Source organism: Paramormyrops kingsleyae, chromosome 11 (assembly GCF_048594095.1).
Source record: "Paramormyrops kingsleyae isolate MSU_618 chromosome 11, PKINGS_0.4, whole genome shotgun sequence".
NCBI lineage: Eukaryota > Metazoa > Chordata > Actinopteri > Osteoglossiformes > Mormyridae > Paramormyrops > Paramormyrops kingsleyae.
In genome coordinates, this window is record NC_132807.1 from 2,239,928 (window position 1) to 2,263,465 (window position 23,538).

At 39.0% G+C, this 23,538-nt stretch overlaps 1 protein-coding gene across 5 annotated transcripts in view; it reads left to right on the forward strand.

Moving 5' to 3' along the window:
* The window catches only part of LOC111848102 (CD276 antigen-like), a 70,121-nt gene extending 48,472 nt beyond the window's left edge, over positions 1-21,649 (forward strand). For all 5 annotated transcript variants that reach the window (XM_023819852.2, XM_023819854.2, XM_023819853.2 and 2 more), the window contains one exon: positions 18,733-21,649. Coding sequence is in view for 1 of the 5 variants with exons in the window: in XM_023819855.2 (XP_023675623.1) it covers positions 18,733-18,761 (29 nt within the window). In the remaining 4 variants the exon portion in view is untranslated. The remainder of the gene's footprint in view (positions 1-18,732) is intronic.
* Positions 21,650-23,538: the final 1,889 nt, after the last annotated feature.

Here is a 23,538-nt window from a genome sequence, read left to right on the forward strand (position 1 = left end):
GCTGAGCAGGAATGGGCGGAGCAGGAACCTCAGTGGACTGAGCAGGAACGGGCGGAGCAGGAACCTCAGGGGACTGAACAGGAACAGGCGGAGCAGGAAGCTCAGCGGACTGAACAGGAACAGGCGGAGCAGGAAGCTCAGGGGACTGAGCATCGTCCACCGGCGCAGAAACCACAGGGGGCACATCAACCTCGGGCGGAGCAGGGGTTTGCACCTCTGCAGCGGCGCCATCTGTTTGGGGATCTTGGGGACCCATGGTATAGCATCCCCAACCGACCTGGCCCCTTTAAGAGCCAGGCATGTTCTCCAGAAGGGGTGAGCTGCCGGTGAGCTGGCAGCTGAGCGGCAGCGATGTGGGCTTCAGGTATGTCCTGTTGTGAACACCGCTGGGTCCAGAATTGAGAGGGGCATCTCCCGACACCCGGCAGTGGAAGCAGCATAAATCAGGGTAGCCCCTAGGAAGATCCCCGGTGGGTCTTCCTGCTTTCGGAGACTCTGCATTTTCTTCCTTTTCCCAGCTTTCAGCGAGCTCTGGGGCCATGTCCACCTGTCGCATCATCGCTTCAGCTGCTACTCCTCTAAGCCACCTGGAGGTTTTTGCGCACATCGTCTGCCAGGTGTGTCTCCGGGCAGGGACATGTCCCTGCTCTGGTTGGCTAAAGCCTAAACCTCAGGATTGTCTCAGATCTCGGACTGTCGCAGCCAATATATTACCTCGTCGGTCAAGACGAGGTACTCCTCTTCTATGAGGTGAGGCACCTTTTCTTGGAGGTCTGTCATTCTGTCGTGATGTAGCTGGGTGCACGGAAAGAGGAAGCAGGAGAAGAATACGACGGATCAGGGAGAACGGAATTTAATGGGAAAAAGGAGCCTGGGAGATGGAACAGGAATAAACAGGCAGCATTACACAATTAGACTTCATAAGACTTCAATGACAGACCTAGAGAAACGTGCTCGAACACGGACTGAAATACATAGGACTAATCGGAAATAACACGAAACAGCTGGTAAACACAACGTGATGTAAACCTTTTTTTTAAACTTATGGGTTTCCTGGTACCTATATGGGAAAACTATTTTATAAAAATCTTTGACTGCAATGAAAAAACTAAAAATGCAAAAACTACTTATGGCTATGGTTAGGGCTAGGTAGGGGTTAAGGTTGTCATAGTTAGCATTAGCATTTGTCCCATAGAAATGAATGAGCGGTCCCCAAAAAGATATGATTACATGACTGTGTGTGTGTATGTGTGTGTGTTTGTCTGAACATCAGATTTGGGAAAATGCAGTGTAAGTGGTTATTGGTCCCATATGGGGTGGTTTGACTATTTTAGAAACTGTTGTTCTGACATACAACAGTATCTAGAGTTTACAGAGACTGGTGTAAAGAACATCCAGTGAATTCCAGTTTGTTGATGAGAAAGGTCAGAGGGGAATGGCCAAACTAGTTCAAATGACAGCAAGGCTGTTCACAGTAATGGTGACCAGAAAGCCATATCTGAATTCAATGCATAACATGTTGAATCTTGAGATTGATGGGCTACAATAGCCGAAGGCCACATCGGGTTCTACTCCTCAGCAAAGGACAGGAAATGAGGCTACAGTGTCACAAACTCAAGGAAGCTAGACAGTTGAAGGTTGGAAAAATGTCACTTGGTCTGATGAATTTTGATTTGTGCTGTCTAATGCAGATGGTGAGGTCAGGATTTTGCATAAACAGCATGAATCCATGGACCCAACCTGCCTTGTGTCAACAGTTCAGGCTGGTGGTGATGGTATAATGATATAGGGAATGATTTCTAGGCACACATTGTGTCCCCCAATACCAATAAAGCATTTAAATACCACAGCCTGTCTGAGTTGGGCAATTGTTGCTGACCAAGTGCATCCCTTGGTGACCACAATTTACGCTTCTTTTAATGGCTACTTCCAGCAGGAAAACACGCCATGTCAGAAAACTCATATCTCAAACTGCGTCTATGACCATGACTGAGAGCTCAGTGAACTTCCGTGGCCTCCATGGTCACCAGAACTGAGTCCAACAGAGCATCTTTTGATTGATGGGAGATTTGCAGCTTGAAAGTGCAACCAGCAAATTGTTCAGCAAATTCATGATGCAATCATGTCTACATGAACCAGTATCTCAGGATCAAGAAAGAGTCCAGCACATTGTTGAGTCCATTTCATGAACAATTCACATTCTGAGAGCAAAGGTGGCGCCTGAGCAGAATAAGAAACGTGTTCCTAATGAAGTGGTCAGTGAGCGTACATTTTAATTAACCGATATTTCCATTTTTCTTTCAGCAACGACACCACTAAAAAGCTAAAGCAGGACTAGGTAACAATATTATGTAAATGCATGTAAATGCATGGGTTCATTCATCGATGTACTGGGTGTTGACACTGAATCCGTTAGTGCAGTTAACCCTCACAGCTGTGCACTGCTGTGCCATGGAGAAAGCAGCAGAACGGATTTTGTCAGCTGTCCTATTGGTGCTTCCAGAGGACAGATGCTCTATTGAGGCATGCCTCAATTAATTTTTTACTACAGATTCAAGGATTTTGTAAGTCTTGGCATTTAAATTTTTAAAGTCAGTAGTGAATTTCCATTTCATGTTAAGCATTCTTTTGAATTCCCTTAACTCTGATTAACCATAATCACCTGATATATTAATCGTTAAACTGCTATGAACAGGTATTAAATAAAAGACAGGCAAGAATAATTAAGACCAGCAAAATCTATGTTTTTGAGGACCTTTTGTCTCATTTTGCCTTGCGTGGAATATCTACTTATTGCCAGTACAGGTCAGAAGGAACCAGCAGTATTTCTTTTGATTTTTTATCTTTGTTTTCAATAGCAGGTGTGAAGTATTGGTGTTTGTGATTCTGTCCAGATATATTGCATCAGTTCAGCATGCTTCAGCAATAATGAATGGCAATTCAGAGAACCAATGTGTTCTCTTTATACCAATTCAAGCACTTTGTCATTGTGTAACACAACAAAATTGTTTATTACAACCCCAAAGGTGCATTAATAAATACAAAATGAATACAAAACAGAAGCTATAAATAATATAATTGTACAAATATGTTTAAATGGCCCTTCGATAGACAGTGTTGTTAAAAAAAAGTGCACAGTGGCAGTGGTTATTATTGCACATATTAGCAAGAAGTGTGTTACTCTGGGTTTCACGCGGAGCAGCTTTTAGCCTAGCTAGCAAACTCACTCGTTTGTCCCCCTTCTGCTTCCTCTCCCTGCGCCCCAGTGATCTGAGAATCTCCTGCGGTATTGCTTCCAAGTTACAATACTGATCTGTACAGTTCAAGCGACTTTAGTAAATGTTCACCTTTGTTTGTAGAAAACACCTGTTGGGGGAGCATGAAGCCGCTGCATCCGTGCGTGCCGCCATCTTTCTGTTTTCTCTTGCAATTACTTTTGCAATTTCAATATATTTGACACTTCATGCGTGAACCATTTTAACCATTCAGGAAATAATTCCTGTCAAAAACTATATCAACAAATTAATTTAATGGCATTTTAAAACATCATTGGAGTGCAGGTGGAAACCTGACCTTTGTGACATCATTTGTTAAATTTAATTTAGATTTCACTACATTACTGAGTGCACAGACATACAGTCTTATGCAAAAGTTTGGCCACCCCTTGATAAATAACAGATTTTGGTGATTTTGTAATTGAAAAGATGTTAACAGTCTCTCTAGGAAATGGAAAAACATGCACAATATTTTCAGCAAACATTGATGCATAGTTACTTTTTATGCCATAAATTGAACAAAAATAAAAACATTATTATGGCACCGTGCAAAAGTCTGGGCACCCTAAGAGTTCCAGAGTCTCAGATTCTTTTTACAAGGTTTCAGACCTTAATCAGCTCTTTAGATCTGATGCATGGCAACAGCTGTCATTAGTAAATGTCAGCTGGTGCCAATTTCAAAGCTTTACAAATACTCTGACTCTTCAAACTTTGTGCACACACTTGTGGACACTCAACAACCATGGGTTCCTCTAAGCAGCTGTGTAAGACTCTGAAAATGAAAGTTATTGATGCCCACAATGCAGGAGAAGGCTACAAGAAGATAGCAAAGCATTGTCAGCTTGCAGTTTCCACAGTGATAAAAGTAATTAAGATATGGCAGTTCTGGGGAACTGTGGAGGTCAAGATGAGATCTGGTAGACCAAGAAAACTCTCGGAGAGAACTGCTCGTATGCTGGTCAGAAAGACAAATAAAAACCCCCATTTGACTGCAAAAAACCTGCAGGAACATTTAGCAGACTCAGTAGTGGTGGTGCACCGTTCCACTCTGCAGCAATGCTTGGACAGACAAGACCTTCATGGAAGAGTCAGCAGAAGAAAACCTTACTTGTGTCCCCATCATAAAATGCAACGTCATAAATATGCAACAGAACATTTACAGAAGCCTGATGGGTTTTGGAAACAAGTGCTGTGGACTGATGAAGTTAAAATAGAACTTTTTGGCCACAATCAGCAAAGGCATGTTTGGAGAAAAAAAGGAGCAGCATTTCATGAAAAGAACACCTTGCCAACTGTTAAGCATGGGGGTGGATCTATGGGTGTTTTTCCACCGCACCAGGTACCGTACTTTCGGTACTTCCATAAAGTGCCGAAAGTTTGGTACTTCTTTCATGTCGGTTTTCCACTGGCGTAAAAAATGGTACCGGCGCCAAATGACATCAGTGATCGCCCCTGACTGACAGCCCAAAATTAAAACTAACAGTTGAGGCTGGAAAATGTGGTTTATTGTTATGTCAGCTTCTATCACAGTATAAGATTCAGTAAAATCCAAATCATGCTGCCATCAATTACGTTTATGTAGGTACACTTACTTTGGCTAAGCCGATCAAAGCAGTAAGAATTAGCTTACTGCTAATTCAGTCTTTTGAAAGCAAACAAATTATTTAATTATGTTTTTTGATTTTCAAGCGGCATTGTTCGGTGTTTCGCGTGTGCCCCATTTCTTCCAAGCGGCTTGGTATTACAGTGTTCCGGGCAATTCAGTTTCCCTATATTTCTCCTGTCTATCGGGAAATAATGTTTCCCCTAATATTAAAGCAAAGAGGTATGTGAAATGTCTGAAAATCACTCCGGTACATTATTACATGTGAATACAGTAGATCGTCACGCATAATATAGTCTTATAAGCAATACTATACCGTTTTCATCAAGAAATACCTCTATCCAGCGAATTAAGTCATTTCATTTATTATCTGTAAAAACAAAAAACATACAAAAGGCATGTGATGTCTTAAAATTAATATATGGCTTGTTTACCTCGTAAAAAGACATGAAAACAACAGCGAAACCATGTACAAATCAGCGCGCGACAGGGGAAACATAGGGAAACTGAACTGCTCGGAACGGCAAAAACTTTTTTATTTCGATTCGTGCCATCCAAATCCCACTGGATCTGTTCATCCGACCATATGGCGATTAAAGCCTGTGTTTCCTCGTTTGTCCATCCTTCCATTTTACTTTTTTATATTTTTGTTTCTACTGCTTTTCATTTTGTTTCTCACTGTGTATTTCAAAAGATGGCGGTTGTATTTTGTGTTTCAGCGGCAGGCTATTTGCATAACCAATCGACAGCAAATACGTTTGCAAGTCCCACCCCAAAGTACCGAAGTACCAAAGAAGTACCCCAACTGGTTTGGCACTTTTGGTACTCGAGATTTCGGTACTGGTACTCGACCGGAAGTCAATGGAAAAGCGAAAGTACCGTACTTTGTGCGGTGGAAAAGCGCCCTATCATGTTTTGGGGTTGTGTTGCAGCCAGTGTCACAGGAAACATTGCACAGGTGGAGGGAAGAATGAATTCCACTAAATACCAGCAAATTCTGGAAGCAAACATCACACCATCTGTAAAAAAGCTGAAGCTGAAAAGAGGATGGCTTCTACAACAGGACAATGATCCTAAACATACCTTGAAATCCACCATGGACTACCTCAAGAGACACAAGCTGAAGGTTTTGGAATGGCCATCACAGTCCCGTGATTTAAACATTGAAAATTTGTGGGTAGATCTTAAGAGCTATGCATGCAAGACGACCAAAGAATATTACAGAACTAGAAGGCTTTTGCAAGGAAGAATGGGAGAAAATCCCAAGTACAAGAATTGAAAGACTTTTAGCTGGCTATAAAAAGTGTTTGCAAGCTGTGATATCTGCCAGAGGAGGTCTTACTAAGTACTGATTATGTAGGGTGCCCAAACTTTTACACAGTGTCATAATAATGTTTTTATTTTTGTTCAATTTATGGATTAAAAAGTAACTATGCATCAATGTTTGCTGAAAATATTGTGTTTTTTCCCCATTTCCTAAGGAGACTGTGTTAACATCTTTTCAATTACAAAATCACCAAAATCTCTTATCAAGGGGTGGCCAAACTTTTGCATAAGACTGTACACACTCAGTGTCTGTCACAACTAGAGGTTTTAGTTCACTCAGCATCGTATACCTGTTTTAGCTGACCAGTCACAACTTTTGCCCTGGCACCTCTCCTATGCTCCATAATGCTGTTCAAGTAAATTTGTGACCCTGAATTATTGTACTGGCTTTACTCCTCCTATCATGCACTTCCAGGATATAGATCCCTGCAAACCTGTTTGCATAAATGCACATTGACAATGTTAAGGATGAATGGACAATATTTTTATATGTGTAAGCATGTCTGTGCATCAGATGTTCATGTACCAAACATATATACTTTTGTATTTTCTTTCCTTTTTTATACATTATTATAGTCCATGAATTGGTGATTAAGGCATTTTCAAAAACAAATGGCATACAAAGAGCCAAGAACAAGGGCTAATTGCAATAGCTGCCAGGATACACAAAGTCATGGCATTACTAGGAACAGCTCAAACGTATGTTATAATGTGGATCTGTTTGCTCCATGTTACAAAGCATTAAGGGTGCTTTGGCGGATGTCACCTTTGTGGTTGTTTTCTGGAAAACTTACAAACGAGTCAAAGGTGGTTGTCTGCAGAGTAGTTCATGTTCAGAAAATATTACTCTCTCCTTTCATATAGGGAAGACCCAAGTACTGTAAGACAGTACTATGTTACTGCTTGTTTTGCTGTGTTAGTTAAATAATGAAAATAATGTGCAGAAGACAACACAGTACTATGCCTTACAGTTTAGGGGGAAAGGAACTAATGTCTTCAGATCACATTGGAACTCGTCAAAATGAAAAATGTTCACATGGTTTTCAAAAGGTGAACAACATACATTTTGGCTAGTGGGAAATATCTAAAGTTGATTTAGATACATTCAAACAAACAGAAGTATTGTGTGACGTTATAATTATAAAAAAAGACTGCCCACCCAAGACTGCCATAAAAGAGTTTTGGATGTTTTATCTGAACTGAAACCGTAACATGAAGAAACCAATTGGATCCTAAAGTTACATCGTCATCACATACCCATTTACTTCACCTAGGCCTAGGTCACTAACACCAGTTTCATTCCCCCAAATACATACGAAATTAGTAGAATACAATTATTTCCAACTGGATAGCTAGCATGACGAATGCAGTGTCTTACTGTCCTTTTAGGCAACGTGGTTGAGACAAGATTCTTGCGAGTGTTCTCGGCATCACGCAAACCGTTCGTCTGCCGGTGCGGCTTTTGGAAAATCCACATGTCCCATTAACACTCCAATTTCCATCCGTGGAATAAATCCTCCAAGAATCCCGTGGAGAAAAACAAACAACCAAAAAAACATTAATTATATCCAAGGGGAACCCAGACTTCCGCGCTGCAAAAGTTATCCAGAAAAAAAAAAAAGATGGCGCGTCTCCCTCGCATGTGCCTGGCGTGCCTTGTTCTTCCCAGACTCCTTTTCATCTCCAGTTCATGTGACCACTGCCTTACTAAGGAGCCACTCACAATGTTTGACCCACCTCTTTGGGAAGGGGGGGGGGGCACCTGAGTGTTCGGGACTCTGCATCGGTTGGTAATTCTCTTTTTCGTTTTCTATAAATTACTTCTACCTCTGCCGCACACTTTTTACCAGCGTCCCATATTATAAATTATAAATGCAGGCTTCTGGCACAATCAAATCCATACCAAAACAAATAATGTCTATATTACCCAGCTGCATACAACACCATCAAAATGAAATTGTGCACAAAATAAACATAGGTTGCAACTATGTCAAAAAAACATCCATGCTTGGCCATCACAGTATAAAGAATGAACTGAACTAAAATTGGGGTTTGGAGAAGGCAGTAGAGGAACATAGAGTATTATCAAACTTACTATAACGGATGACGTGTTAAATAGATTTTGTTATATAGTGCATGGATGTATTTTTTAGTTGGTAAATAATGCTTGATCTTTGAGAGCTTTAGGTTAGTATTGTGAGTGCAACAGTATTGCAATGCCCTTGAGCTGGGAATGCAATGGTGCCAGAGACACGTTGAACCTGGAACCTGAATTACATTAGTAAATAAACTGCCAATGGGCAGGATGTAAAGTCAGGGACAGGGCCAACCTTCAAACTAATGGTGTGGTATTATTTATTGCAGCTGGCTGAAATAACATTCAGGCTGTACGCTGTTATTCAAAATGGTTACTAATTAATGATGAAAGGTATTTGTTGGACTGTGAAAATAACCAAGGCTTAGTGGGAAGCATGTTGCTTCGAGGTTGGAAATTTTTGTCAAATGAATGTCCTGCTGACCTTCACTCTGAGTGCAGATTCTGGATGTGTTCTTAAGCTGTGCTCCAGTGCTGAATAACAAGGAATCAGTGCCTCTGATTTTGTATGGCAGTTCAAAGTATTGATTTTTTTAAATTTATACATACAATTGTATATTTATTTTTTTTAGCTGTTCTGTATTCTAATTATTAGGTTATTTAGACTCATCTTCAAGAATCTGTTCTTTTTTGTTTTTGTAAGTTCCTGTTATATATGATATGACGGTCCATGTATTTGTACCGAAAATTTTCGGTATGGGTCTTTCAGTTTGGTTTGCATATGTGCATAACGAAAGCAACAAATGCGGAACCTTTGTGTGTTTTTGTGTTTCCCCCCCGTGACATTCAGAAAGGGGCAGACAAAGTCACACCACTACACATGAACGCATAGTTATGGCGAACATAGATAAAGCAGCACTTGAAGACCCTCCACCATGACTAGTACAGTACAGGTATTTTTTTAATGCCGCACCATAGTGGATATTTATTTTGTTATTCTTTGTATTTTTTGAGACAATATTTATGCTGCACATTTGTAACATGAAGCTAAAAGCCTCTATTTTCTAAATGTGCACCTTAATGGATCTGACTTTACTTGAGGGAATATTTATTGATGCAGTTTTAATTAAAATGTAACTTTTTTATTAGTAGGTTGCAGCAGTATTGACAGAGTTTTTTTTTTATTTAAAAAAGACCATCATACTTTGTTCAGTAAGCCACTGTTTAATAAAGAAAGAAAAGAAGCAATCTATGTTTTGTTTCTTTTACTTCTGCTATACCAAAAACTTAGTAACCCGTGACTTCAAAACCGAGGTACGTATCGAACCAGGATTTTTGTGTACTGTTACACCCCTAGACAGTACAGGTAAAAGCTAAACATTTATCATAGAAGGTCATATTAATATTATACCCATAACCAAAATTGTATTTGGAATGATGTCACTGAGATGTCACTCATATTGGCTTGTGAACAATAGGTTGGGAAATTGTAGTGAATGTGGACTGTTTTCTCTCTTCTTTAGGAAAGAACTACTTATTACACATTTCACAGTTTGAAACTGACAGCATAGGTGGTCCAATACTTGGATGTTTCTAGGATAGCTATCAGCCAGTCTATTACATGGGAAACTTGCTTCTGTGGGGGGCCTTGAGATGGTGTAAGTGTTCTGCCTGATTTGTTATTTTCGTGAGGGTTTCATATCTCCTAAATCTCCTGCTGATACCTGAAAATCACTCTTAATTATGTGTCAGTGTTGTTTCTTGGTTGAACAATGGCCAGACTGCTGTAGTGAATGTTGAATCACCATTCTGTGTGATAATGCCCTGTCTACTTGCCAAGGGTGTTTTTCTTATATTTACCTTTTCTAAATATTATCTCTTTTTAGCTCTATGTTACTGTATATGTTTGTACATGTAAGAGCGAGGGGTAAAAGAATCAGGGCTGAACATGAGAACGCCAGTATGCAAAGAACAGCACATTTGTTGCCGGACAAAGGCGTGCCAACATCTTACCATTATACTATCAGGAAGAAGAAATCAACCAAGCTTTGTTAAGCTCTTACTATTTTCATTGCAAAATGAAACAGAGATGCTTTAGATACTGCATAGATATCATTTAGGAATCACTGATCATGATCAAACATAAACTCCTGGACTTCATCTCTGTTGGCCGTCTTTAAAAGAGCATGACGTCTTCATGGGGAAGTCAGCTGCCTGAGGGCTCAGTTACTTTGGGGGTGGTTTGGTGGATTGAGGACGTGCATCTCACCCCTTCCTTGCACGTGTGGAGTTTGCATGTTCTTCCTGTTGTTATTGTGGTTTTACCCCACGGCCCAAAGTCATGCATTTAAGCCAATAGACATTTCTTAATTGCCTCACCCAGTGTATTCCCCTACTGTCTGAGGTAGGCTTCCCCCCCCCCCCCTTCCAGTAGGTGAAAGACTGACGTTTCCAGTAAGTTGCTAAAAATGTAGAATGTGGAATTTTATAAATACTGTACATGTAGACATGACACATTAATTTTTTTTCCCCAATGGCACTAAGGTGGATGCCTTGAATATGCATGGCTCTCTTTAATGTGGATCTTTTAGAAATTTCTGTTGCTGATCTATGAAAGATGATCCATCCCAGATAGTGAAAGAAATGTTTTTTTTTTTTGTTCTTTGACAAATTGAGCCGCATGTCATGATTGATAAAAACCAGACAATGATGTAATAATCAACCATTCTACAGAACAAGTGAGCAATATCAATGGGATAATGCTTTTTGACTGTAATGACAGAAATGGTCATCATGAAGCAGCAAAGTAAGCAAGATGCAAAGCAGACAATGGTAGCTTTCTGAAGTTTCGCAGACCAGTGCCCCCTACAACAAATAATTTGTAATTATTACACAATGACAGTCAAGGCCAGACAGCAATTTAATATTCCTTTATTAACACCTTTTATACTGAAATGTATTTGACTTTATTATGAACTTGTTTCACTTGTATTTTAAAGTGTATGATATGTGTAGACTCATTGTTCATGGTAAGCAATTAGAAAACTCATAGATGGATGGGAATGTGCAAAAATACGAGGTATATTGCCTATCTGCAAAAGCTTTTTTCAAAGCATTATGGGCTGTGTATGGAAGGTCTGTGAGATCTCTTAAATTCAAGGTCATTGTTTGGTTGATTAAAAAAATCTCTAAAATGAATCAGCAGTCCAGCCCCTGCTGAGTGTTTTTGGGCAAAGCAGGAGATGATGATGATTGTATGTTGGGGAAAAATATTCTTCACATTTTGGATTAAGACACCAGTCAGCTTTTTGTGTGAGTGGGACAGTAGCCAGCATGGAAGCAGAGCCTGGCATTGCTGTCACAGGTGCATGCGCTCTTCCCTCACTCATTGCCCTGCCAGACCCAGCTTACAATGCACAGGGACATTCTACATGTGCTGTATGTCATGTGATAAAGCAATTTTGAGGCCTTCACTTTAGTAGCAAATCAGTCACATTTAAGAGTTTGTTTAAAATATTGTCTGCTGAGGGGAATGTTGTAACGTAGGGTTGTGCGATATGCCATAAAATTCATATTGTGGTATACTTAGACGGTAGATGGCATATATTGCGGTAGGCCTATATAATATGATCTGTAAATTTCAATATAACTGTTTTTGAAAGGGTAACATATGTCCATAGCAAAGGCATTGCAGCAGGAAGTTGTATAATAAACTGTTAACACATTTCAAAGTAGTCGTGAACGTAGAATATTTATTATGCAAATCTGCAATTATAGAAAAAATATGAAAACATTTCAAGTAACTTCCCTCGTTTTACAGTATCTTACTGTATATTAAAAACAGGTTGGTTTTGTAAACTGTAGGTAAGCAGAAAAGACACAGAACCAAAAGCTACAAAACTAATACAATTAGACTAGTGTCACAACTCCATCTATATTACAATGATCATCTCTCCCATATAGGTCCTGCCAGGCAGAGTCCTGCACGGGTTCGGGTACCCGACAGATGACCCACAAATTTGGATGAAACGGGTGAAAAATATTCTGTCGGATACGGGTTCGGGTTGGGTCGGGTCGGACGCAGGGGAGCGCGGGACTAAATTGCGGTTTTCAAAACATCAACAAACGCCAACAAAAAATACCCTAGAGCTATATTTTAATGACACAGAAAAAATCCATACATTCAAGATGATAAAACGTAAAACAGTTTATGCCTGCACGCGCATTCCCGGAAACCTCTCCCACTTTCATTTTCAAAAAGAGCATGCGATCTCCTGCAGCTGTCTGAAATGGATGCTGAGGAGTTGAAAAGAAAACTAGCAAGTGGAGAGTTTAAAGTTGTGGCAAATATCTCCACTAAAATCAAGTCCAACGCATGGGAGAATTTCGGCATTATCTTAGATAACGAAAACAACTCTTTTGACGTCTTGTCTTGGTGGAGAGAGCATGAGCGTTTGTTTCCCAATATTGCTCAAATTGCGAGATCTACTCTCGCCACCCTGGTATCCAGCGCCACAAGTGAGCGAGATTTCTCATGCGCCAGATACGTCATCCAGGAGCGAAGGAGTCAGCTGAGGCCATCAACTGTGGACGACATCCTTTTTTACACAGTAATATAAAGCACCGCACCTTACGCTAGTCTATGCCTTCGCGTAGGAATTCCAATCAGGTAATCAAAGGAAAATGGACAGTGCACGTAGGTAGCCTATAAAACCCTAATAATATGCAGAGTACCCTAGTGTGCATTTTATATAATTTTAGTTTTATTTGATTGTAAGCTGGTAAGGCTATGTATGGGCATGGCAATATCAAACGTTATTTGAGTTTGGAGGTAAGCTACTACCGTTTGTTTTGCTTATTATTAGGGTGACTCCTGTTTTGGGCCACATATTCATGTCCTCATGTTTAACTGGCTCTTATTCTTTTATAAAATTAGACGAATCTTCATAACAAACCTATTTTATTATGTGTTTAGGTGTTTTCTATTGCTTTAACAAAGATAAATTATTATTTTTATCTTTTTACATCTCTTTAAAGCACCATTTCTCTGGAATATGCGCTCATTTTAGCATGTCCCAAATGCAATGTATTCAACTTCCTCAGTAAATATAAACTATAAAATTATAAAAACCAAAATTTATTCTTTATTATTTTGATAGACTAGGGTATACTACCTTTAGAGAAAGAAACAAATCCAGTACAACTTATTTTGTTTTCTGTAATTATATAATATATTATATGTCCCTGCATTCATTTTCCACCCTGTGAACCTCTAGTTTCTTGGCTCCCTAAAAAGATTACAAATCCATACAGCCATTTCCACAAAGTGACATAATTTGTTTTTGGGGGGAAATTCAACTGGAAGACTAAGGTAAGCTTTAATTGTCTCTCCTGTATTTCTCTCAATTTTATATTACACACCGGTTTGAGGCACCCTTAAAGTTCCACCCTGTTAGTATATATTATGGGAAATATTTACTGGAAAAAATGTTTTTTAAAACATGTTAAAAATAGCTATTTAAATGCTGATCAGCTGTAGAGTTTGTGTGTTGCTCATTCAGAGAGCTGGAGCTAAATTAGCTAGAAATATTCCACCCTGTTAGGTTCCACCCTGTTAGGCTATGTATGGGATATGCAGCCTACTGAGTAGAAATTGTATAAGAATATTTATTATTTTCATTAAAATGACTTGTAGATTTATTATTTGAGTGTATTTCTTGTGTATGATAATGAATAATAATGGTATAATCAAAAAGTATTATTATTATTATGATTATTTTATGAGTGTATTTCTTTATGTTACTACAGTGGTATTATTATTATTATTATTATAATAATTATTATTATTATTACTATTATTATTAGTTGTAGTAGTAGTATTGTTGTTGTGATTCTGAATCTACTTGTTAAGAGACCTACTCAGTTCCACCCTGTTATATTCTATTCCCTGTTAGGCAAAGATTACAAAAAAATATTCTAATAACAACAGTAAATGTTTGGTATATTTGTATATTGTTTTGTTAAATGAGGTACATATAATGCATCTACATATACTTTTATTTCTAATTAATAAAATTCCTCATACAAGACAACAAAATGGGGACAAAAAATGCACAGATTCCATTATTCTGACATTGTACTCTTCATAAAATTAAAACTGCTAATGCTAAAAGAATTATATCATAGCAAAAGGGACACATTGTATCCCAGAAAAGTTCAGTATTCAGTATTATTTGACTTGTACATTAGTTAAACTCTGTGATTACCATGTACATGTCCCTAATAGGGTGGCAAACGTCTGGAGAAATATATACAAAAAACATCCCATAATTATAATATTTTCAACCCCTGAGCTTGGCAAACATGCATTCCTCATAAGTATGGTATAGTCCTGACAAAATGTTTAAACCATCTTTCAGAAAACAGACAGCCAAATATGTGGTCCAAAACAGGAATCACCCATTATGCTGTTATTAAGAAACGTTTTCATTTAGCTATGCCTTTTCAACTGATGTTGCACATGTCACTGGTCGTTTGTTGTGGCAATAAACTTTTGTCTTTGATTTTGGCTATCTGACTGATTTTCATTCAGGTGCGGGTCAGGTGTCGGTATTTAGAGCGGATTGGATCCGGAATTTTATTTTATTTCTGTCGGATAGCGGTTCGGATACGGGTTTAAGTATGACGGTACGGGCGGGTGCGGTTTGTCAAAATCAGACCCGTGCCAGGAGCAGCGATAATTATCTGATAATTATAAATTATTTTCATATAAATCATATAAATAATAATTTATTATTTGACGCGACTTGATTACGTCAGTTTTGCGGGCGAGGATCGGAAATTTCTGCGGTAGGGCGGTATAATCAAAATGTCTCCCGTTGTCCAAATTTATATCGTATACCGTTTATACCGCACAGTACTATTGTAACGGATGTCAGGATCTTTTAGGGTCAGTGTTTTCCATCCAGGTTCTTAGGGACTCCCAAACAGTCCACTTTTTTTGCTCCCTCCCAGCTCACTGGCAGGTCCACATTTTTGCTCCCTGCCCGTCCCTGAGGACTGGGTTGGGAAACACTGCCTTATGTCATAAGTATAGGATCTTTTTAATCCCCGGGGCTTCCTCCTACCTACCTCATGGGTGGTATTTTATTTAATGCCTGCAGGTTTAACCCTGGGGTGCCTCAGAACTCCTTGCCCTTGTATTTCGGTATTTACCCGGAAGCTCAGCCTCGCCACATTAATGCCTAGCGATCTCCTTTTCAGTTATTTGTTAGTAATGTGCTACAGTATTTCCCTCACTTGTATGCCGCTTTAGACAAAGTATCTGCTAAATAGTTAATGTAAATCTGCATTACTTATTAGAAAATGAAGCCTGCAAAATATTCTTTGACCTTAGATATAGTTTTAAATGTGGTTTCAAAAGCATCTACCATAAGATCTGCTGTAAATAGTGTGGTAGTGCTATGGAAACAGGGAGAGCAAAATCACAGTAAAAAAACAAAATGGGGGTTCCATGCAAGTTACGCTTCTTTCAGCAGGTCTTACATGTCTGTCATATGGAGGACTCGACCTATATATATGACTTTGTATCTTTTAACCTTAAATTAACTGGACACAGTAAGTTGATAACCAATGCAATTGTTTCATATTTTAAAAGTTATCCCTGGCTAGAAGTTAGACCATATACTCCTGTTATAGTTTAGTTGAATATGGGTAATAAAACATACCGTTTATGTTCCTATAGCATATATTCACAACTACTACTTATGAGTCTGCTGCCTGTAGGGTTTACTGCATAATTGTCTTTGAACAAATTTTACGCTGAAGTGGAGAATCAAGATTTATGTTTGTCATGGTTCTGCATGGGAAAGAGCACTTTTAATTGACACCATTGTGCCTTGAAGGAGCTGGGGCAACTTTAAAAATAAAAAAAAAAGGTTAAATAAGTAAATTAAATTTCACGCAATATATGATACAGGGATTCAATGAAAGTTCAGCTGAAGTAGGACTTACGGATGCCTCCATCTATGTAAGCCCAGGGCCATACAAAGGTTTTGTGGCTTTATCTCCCCAATCAGCTGTTTTTTAATGGATTTACTTGTAAAGGTGTAAGTTGTCCCTACTCTGTATTTTTCATGCAAATTTCTGTCACTGCCATTAGGCTTTATGCGTGCGCTCATGTCATAAGTGGCTGTCTGTTCAGTACTATGCCCAGCAGATATCCAAATTGGAGACTGGTAAATAGGGAGGAGAATGTAATGTGGGACTTCCATCTCAGTGTAAATTAGAGGCAAAATAAGAGCAAGGTGGATTTGCAGTCCCTCATTACAGTGGGCCGTCCTTGCCACTGTTTATTTTAGAGTGTGTGATCTGCTTTAGCTGGTGGAAATTAGTGCCCAATCTCCCGTCTGCATTTTAAATGAGCTGTCAGCATTCCTCCTTCTGCTGCCGTGATGGGCTGGATCTGTTCTGCTTTTTGGATACATCTTTTTAAAAATATCTTAAAAGGGACTCTATGTGTAAAATAAATTGAATTGAAGTTTTAATCTCAAGTCTAAGTCAAGAACTACATTAAAACTTTTCACTATTAGGTGGGGTAATGAAGACTGTAAAACTAAAAGTAATTGAAATGGAGGGCTCTAACTAATAGCTGTAAAACAAATGCTATCCTGAGTATTATGGGAAGATGGGACTGGACTTGACAGGAAGACATATACCAAGGACACATTACTCTCACTTAGTGTGCAGTGGATATCAAAATCTACATACCACAAATCTACAACCTTTCAGATTTTGTTAATATCTTAATAGATTTTGTTTTCCACAATCTTTGCAGTGCAGTTCACTCTCAGTTAAATTGCAGGATGATTTCCTGTGGTCAGGAATGGTCCTGTTTTCAATACAATTGAAGTCTCAGCTCTGACTGGGCCATTCCAGGACATTGATCTTTCTTCTCCTAGTCTATTCCTAGGTTGAGTTTGCTTTGTGTTTTGGATTGTTGTCGTATTGAAAGACTAAATTATCATTCTGCTTTCTAGCAGAGGGCAACAGGATTTGCACCAAAATATCTTGTTTTTTTTAGAGCTATTTATTTTCTCCTCAGTGTGAACTAGAGCTGCACCGTGAGAGAGTACAAGCTGAAGAAAAACAGCATTTAAGGAACCTCACATTTCAATATATTTTAAATTAAGGATTATTTAAGGAGTATTTGTAACTGTGGGGTATTCTAATTTCTCATAGACTTCTCTTACTTATAACTACGCTTGCCCATTTGCGACTGTGATTTATTTTGGCTGATTATGAACTTCCCATGGACATAATTGAAACCATTTTGAATTTGATTCAGGGACTACAGGGTAGCTACTATCACAATTGCAGCATGTTTGGTTAATCAAACTCAGTAACTGCCCTGTTTTTAATATTTCTAATTGATTCAACTCAGAGAGTGCAAGGTAATTTTCAGCATGTTTGTTTGATGCAGCTCTGGGAGTGGTTCACTCGCAGTATGTCTGATTGACTTAAGTGTGGGACTTCTGGCTATAGAGTTTCTCCCTGACCATTTTGTGATGGATATTCATACTGAATAGGGAAAAAACAACATTAAGCTGGGTAGATAAGTTTCTTTGTGCACCAAGGGGGTAGATCCAAATCTGACAGCTGGACCCAGCTGGGGCAATCTTTTTTAGCACCTTTGAAGATTACTGTATTTTTTGGGGGGCACAGGTGGTCATTTGGGCCCCCCTCCACCAATGCCCCCTGTGGCACAGACACTGCCAACCACCAAGGCCAGATATCACCGACTTTGCATTCAGCACAGAGTGATGAGCTGTGCTGGCTTTGTGCCAGCCATACCTTTTGGAATTATGAACAAAACGTTTGATCTTGATCTCATCACTATACCATGTTTCCCAGAAAATAAGACCTAGCATGATTTTTCAGCATGCTCGTAATATAAGCCCTACTCCAAAAATAAGCCCTAGTTACTATCCCATGGATTGTACGGTAACTAGAATGAGATGCGAGTATATGTAAACAGGAAACAGGAAATAATATTTATTTATTTAAAATTTGAATAAATGTATACACAGTAGATTTTTGACATGATGTCTGTATTTGAATAAATGTGGATTTTTGTTAACGAATTCCGGTAAATGTACTGTAGTTTTTGTACATGGGAAAATAAAACATCCCCTGAAAATAAGCCCTAATGCATCTTTTGGAGCAAAAATTAATATAAGACCCTATCTTATTTTCAGGGAAACACGGTAGTATAACATGTAGTGGTTCTGTGGGCCCCATAGTTGCCATGGTGCTATGATGGGAGCAGTCATGGAAGTGAAGGCCTGGATCCATGAGGCAAAATCTGGTTGAGTTTAAAGAGCACAGTGTGAAGACTGTGTTAGAACGATTAATTATTTGTGTTTTACATGGACATCAGGGCATATTTGTATTGTATGCAGGCTTCTCACCATCCTGATTTGCTTCTGTTTCAGGAACATTGGACAGGACAACGTGCCACTAGACTTTCACCTTGACCACATCTATTGCTAATAGGAGACTGAATGTGGATTAATGAAGACCAAGTGACAGAGGGTTTGGCTTCTTATCACGGTCTGACCTTAAAGGGCTTTACCGGACCACTGTACTTGCTCTGATGGTTTCATTTTCATTTTATTGCTTTTGTTTGTGTTTACAAAAGAAATTAAGGCTTACATGTGTAACGACCACCTGGTTTGTAATAAACAAACAATCTTGCATTGAGCTTCACATTGTGCTGTTAATCAGGCACAATCTTGGTTTCCTCCTCATTGGCCCGTGTACAGGATATTAATAATGTCAAGATCTCCCTGGAGGAGGCGCTCTTCATGCCAAGCTTTATAGTCCTCAGTGCCTTATACTTTCTAACATGGACAAATGCAATCTGAAGTCAAAGACATTGCTAAGTGCCCACAGACTGTGTATTTCTTTGAACATAATATAATACAAAACAAAGTATCTTACAGTAAATTGGTACATAATATTTATTTTCAATAAGAAAAGTTTCCATATTTTGAGACTTCTGTTTTTTATAGAGGTGGGAATGCAGGACAAACTCCCCCCCCCCCCCCCCCTCAAAAAAATTGATTTCTTTATACATGCTTTATGTCTTGAATGTTTCTTGTACAAAGTGTCTGTACCTTAAACGGCATATTGGCAGCCTCCTGTCATGCATTTTCAGCACATCTAATTAAATGGAAGAGCATTTTCTTTTCTTTTTACATTAAACTCCATTTAAAAAGCCTGCTTACTGCTTCTGATTACCTCACTAAATCCCTTGGTTCATATCAGTGTCATTGCGCTACTGTTTAGTTGCATTTTATGTATCTGCTTTTCACAGCAAGTGTAAGCCGGGCTTATAATCATACTTCCTGCACTAATTCAGTTCACTCTAATCTGAAAACTGAATCCACATAGTTGCAATACAGAAATTCCAATGTCAGTGCCTCTCGTATGGGTAAAACTGCACTGTGCTCTATTTTGTGTACTTGCCGGAACCAGGCTTTATTGTCATATTAAGAATGTGTCTATCTACTGTTTTTTTCCCCCACTCATCATATAGGTGCCAAACTGAAACAGTTTTCTTACCCCACTGGCACCATTTGAATAGAGCATCTGATTCCAAGACTAAATACAGTATTGTGCTGCACAGGATCACAATGGGAACTGGAATTTCTGAGTCTCTCCATGTAAAGCTGTTAGGAATACAATCAAGAAGTGTCAAATCAAGAAGCCATATTGAGTGATTCCCAGGTTTATTTCATTAGCCACTATAGTTAGTTTGTTCATTCATTCATTCATTCATTCATCATCTTCTATACCTCTTATACAGGCAGGGAATAACCCAGGAAAGAGTGCCAACCTATTGCAGGGCACCAGCACATTCACACCTACTGTATGGGCAATTTGGCAACTCCAGCTCAGGTTGGCATGTTTTTGGACTGTGTGGGAAAACAGAGAACTCGATCAAAGGAAACCCCATAACGACACGGGAAGAACATGCAAACTCCACACAAACGGAACTGTATTTATACCTGTTAAATAGGGTAGTTAGTTATGTTAACATTAGTACAGTGGTACCTCGGTTCTCAAACTCACTAGAACTTGAATTTCTTGAAAGTCGAAGAAACCGGTTTGACCTAGAACTCGATCTGAATATCAGAAGTTGAACCGTGAATGCTGACCTAATATAAATTGTACGCGCCAGGGAATGAGTCATACTACAATGCAATTCTTACTTGAATGCCTTCTTCACAGACTGGACAATTAACCAAATAAAGCAGCGCAACATTACAGTAACTAACAATAAATAAACCACTAACTTACGTGTACTATTAGAGCATTTATGTAATTTATTTAAACTTTATTTTAACAGGTAAATTAACTGAAAACCAGTTCTCACTGCTTTACATGATATTCGGGAGAAATAACAGATTACGCATTGGAACTGCCTGGGATACAAACGTCATGCATGTAACTAAACTCTTCAACCAATAAGGGCAAAGGTGTGTCGTCACGGAGGCGGTTCCAGTTTGTGCAGCTGGGTGAGAGGTCGCAATGCATCTAACCGTAATGCATTGCGTCAGGATCAGGCCCTCATTCAGTACAAGCACCCTGAATGGCGATGCAGGGGAGCACCTAGAATGGGATGCCAGTTCATCGCAGGGCACGATACAGGGGAACTACCTGAATGGGATGCCAGTCCATCGCAGGGCATGATGCAGGGGAACTCCCTGAATGGGATGCCAGTCCATCGTAGGGCATGATGCAGGGGAACTCCCTGAATGGGATGCCAGTCCATCTCAGGGCATGATGCAGGGAAACGCCTTGAAAGTTCAAGCTTTGTAAACACAATGTCTAGGTGATTAAATGGAACTGAGCAAATTTTGAAATAGCAATATTTAAACAGTGTCACAAAGTGATAGCAAAGAAATGGGGACTTTTAAAATTTGATCCTGTTAGTACAATAACTGAAAATAATTTAAAGGATCTTTCTCCAGCTTTGCAGACACATTGTATGGGTGAACAACTGGAACTGATCAAATTTTGAGACAAATTTTTAAACTGAAGTAACATCATTTAATGACAGCAAAAGGAAGGATGAAAGCAGATGACATGTCACATTGTGATTGTGATAAGTCAAAAAGTATTTAGTGGATTTTATTACTCCTTCTGAAAAGGAGTACATGGATGAATATCTGTTGGCAGCTGCTCTGCTTGGCAAATTCTGTGTGTGATATACTCTATGTGAAAGAGCCAAAAAATAACTTTTATTTTTAAATACTGCTCTTGATTTGTAGCTAATCCCATGTATTTATTGTAGATAAGAACATTCATTTTATAAAATAAAATGCTGTGTCCCGTTTGAACCTATATGATTTGTCTCATTTTCAGTGGATAAATATTTTCTGAAAAGGTGGATAAATGTATGGCATAGTCTTTTGTAGGTATAACTATGGGTTTCTATTTTGCTGCTTAATGCATTTGGAGAGCCAAGACAATGCAGCATAGCTCATAAACCACACTGATGTTGTCACTATCAATAAAAAATTATTAAGGTTTCCAGAATGGGCTGAAAAATTGACAAACCAATTTACCAAGACAGAGAAATACTTGTTTCACATATGGCAGTGTCCTCACAGATCTAACATTATGCAAAGGCAATGATTTGCATTACAGAGAAAGATATATTACAATTACACAGATTAAGAATCACCTAGGCACTGTGTTCCTTGCTAACCAATTTGCGTATGCCCAGCTCTGGAGCTGAATGAGATTTGCATTTGCAATTTTTTGGCAGTCCTGGCAACTTTGAAAGTATACAAGCTTGCAACTTAAGAAGTATCCTTTAACTTTGGGCTATTTGTTTACCTCAACTGTGGCACCAGTCTGTGATAGAGTATAATGAAGCCTGTAGGACAGGGGTCTCCAACTCCGGTCCTGGATAGCTACTAACCAGTAGGTTTTCTATCATACCCGGCTTCTGATGAGCCACACATGCTCTCAGGTAAATACCAGGGCCAGGTGTGGCTCATCAGAAGCCAGGTAGGATAGAAAACGTACTGGATAGTAGCTCTCCAGGACTGGAGTTGGAGACCCCTGCTGTAGGAGGAGATGGCCATCTTGTTTTGTTAAAGAGTTATGTATGGTGGAGTAAAAACTCAATCATTTGCTTTTGACTCAAAAGGTTAAAATGTCTTTTTTGTATGCATCTCTGCAAGAAATAAATAAAACAAGTCCGGCTCATTTAGAGACAAAGCTAACGTCAAAGGGCCTTCTGTGCAGTTTTACAAAGTGTGATGTGATTAATAATTGATGCTGAGCTGCCTGTTTCAGTCTTGCTCTAGAGGGAACACATTAAGATTACAGAATGTGCAGACTGTTGTTGTGCAAACTAATTTCCAGAAAAATATTGATTTCCTGAGTCTGTGAGTGAGTATATAATGTGGGGGATTATCTGAATATATGTCAGGTTTGTATCTTTGAAACTGGAAATGCCAGTTTGGAAACTGGAAAAGCAGAAAAATCCCAATACAAAACTACCCCTGTGTTCATGCTTTCACACTATGCTTGTTGTCTTTTATTTACTTATTTTTTCCCCCTTTAAATCCATGGACTTAACAGTTCAGGTATATTTCCTATTTTATTATTTTTTTCTGTGCAGATTTCAAATAAGGAGAGAATAAATTTGTCTCAAGGGCTCTTTGCTGCTTCAGTGTGTGCGCATCAGTTACTTTATGATTTTGTAGCAAAATAGGCAATGGGGGGGAGGGGGTGCAGGAATTTTCAAATACTACTAAGGGACCTGATTTCTGGGGAACTGTCACCTAATATTCCAAAAAGCTGGAAAAAAATCAGCAATTGTTGGCAAGATAATCATCAAAAAAGGGACAGTCTGAACCTTGTCTGACAAAATGAGAAGAGGAGAGCTTGGGGGAGGATGAAGAACGTGGCCGTGTACTGATGCCTGGAATATTGATGGACAGAGTGAGGCCAGCTCACTGTCATGTCATTTTGGGCTATCAGACGGGCTATCATATGAGCTATCAGACGAGCTCCTGCGGACTTCAGTGACAGCAGACTGCTGTCCTCTTGGTATCATCTCCCTTCCTACTGTCATTCTGAGAGCTTCTCGGGATTAAATAACGTAACCTGGAATATCACTGTGGAATCCAAATCTGCTGTATTTTCTCCATAAAAGCCTAAAATTTTTAAGTACATTAACATCCATATAGAAAAGACATTATTAATATTATAGTGTT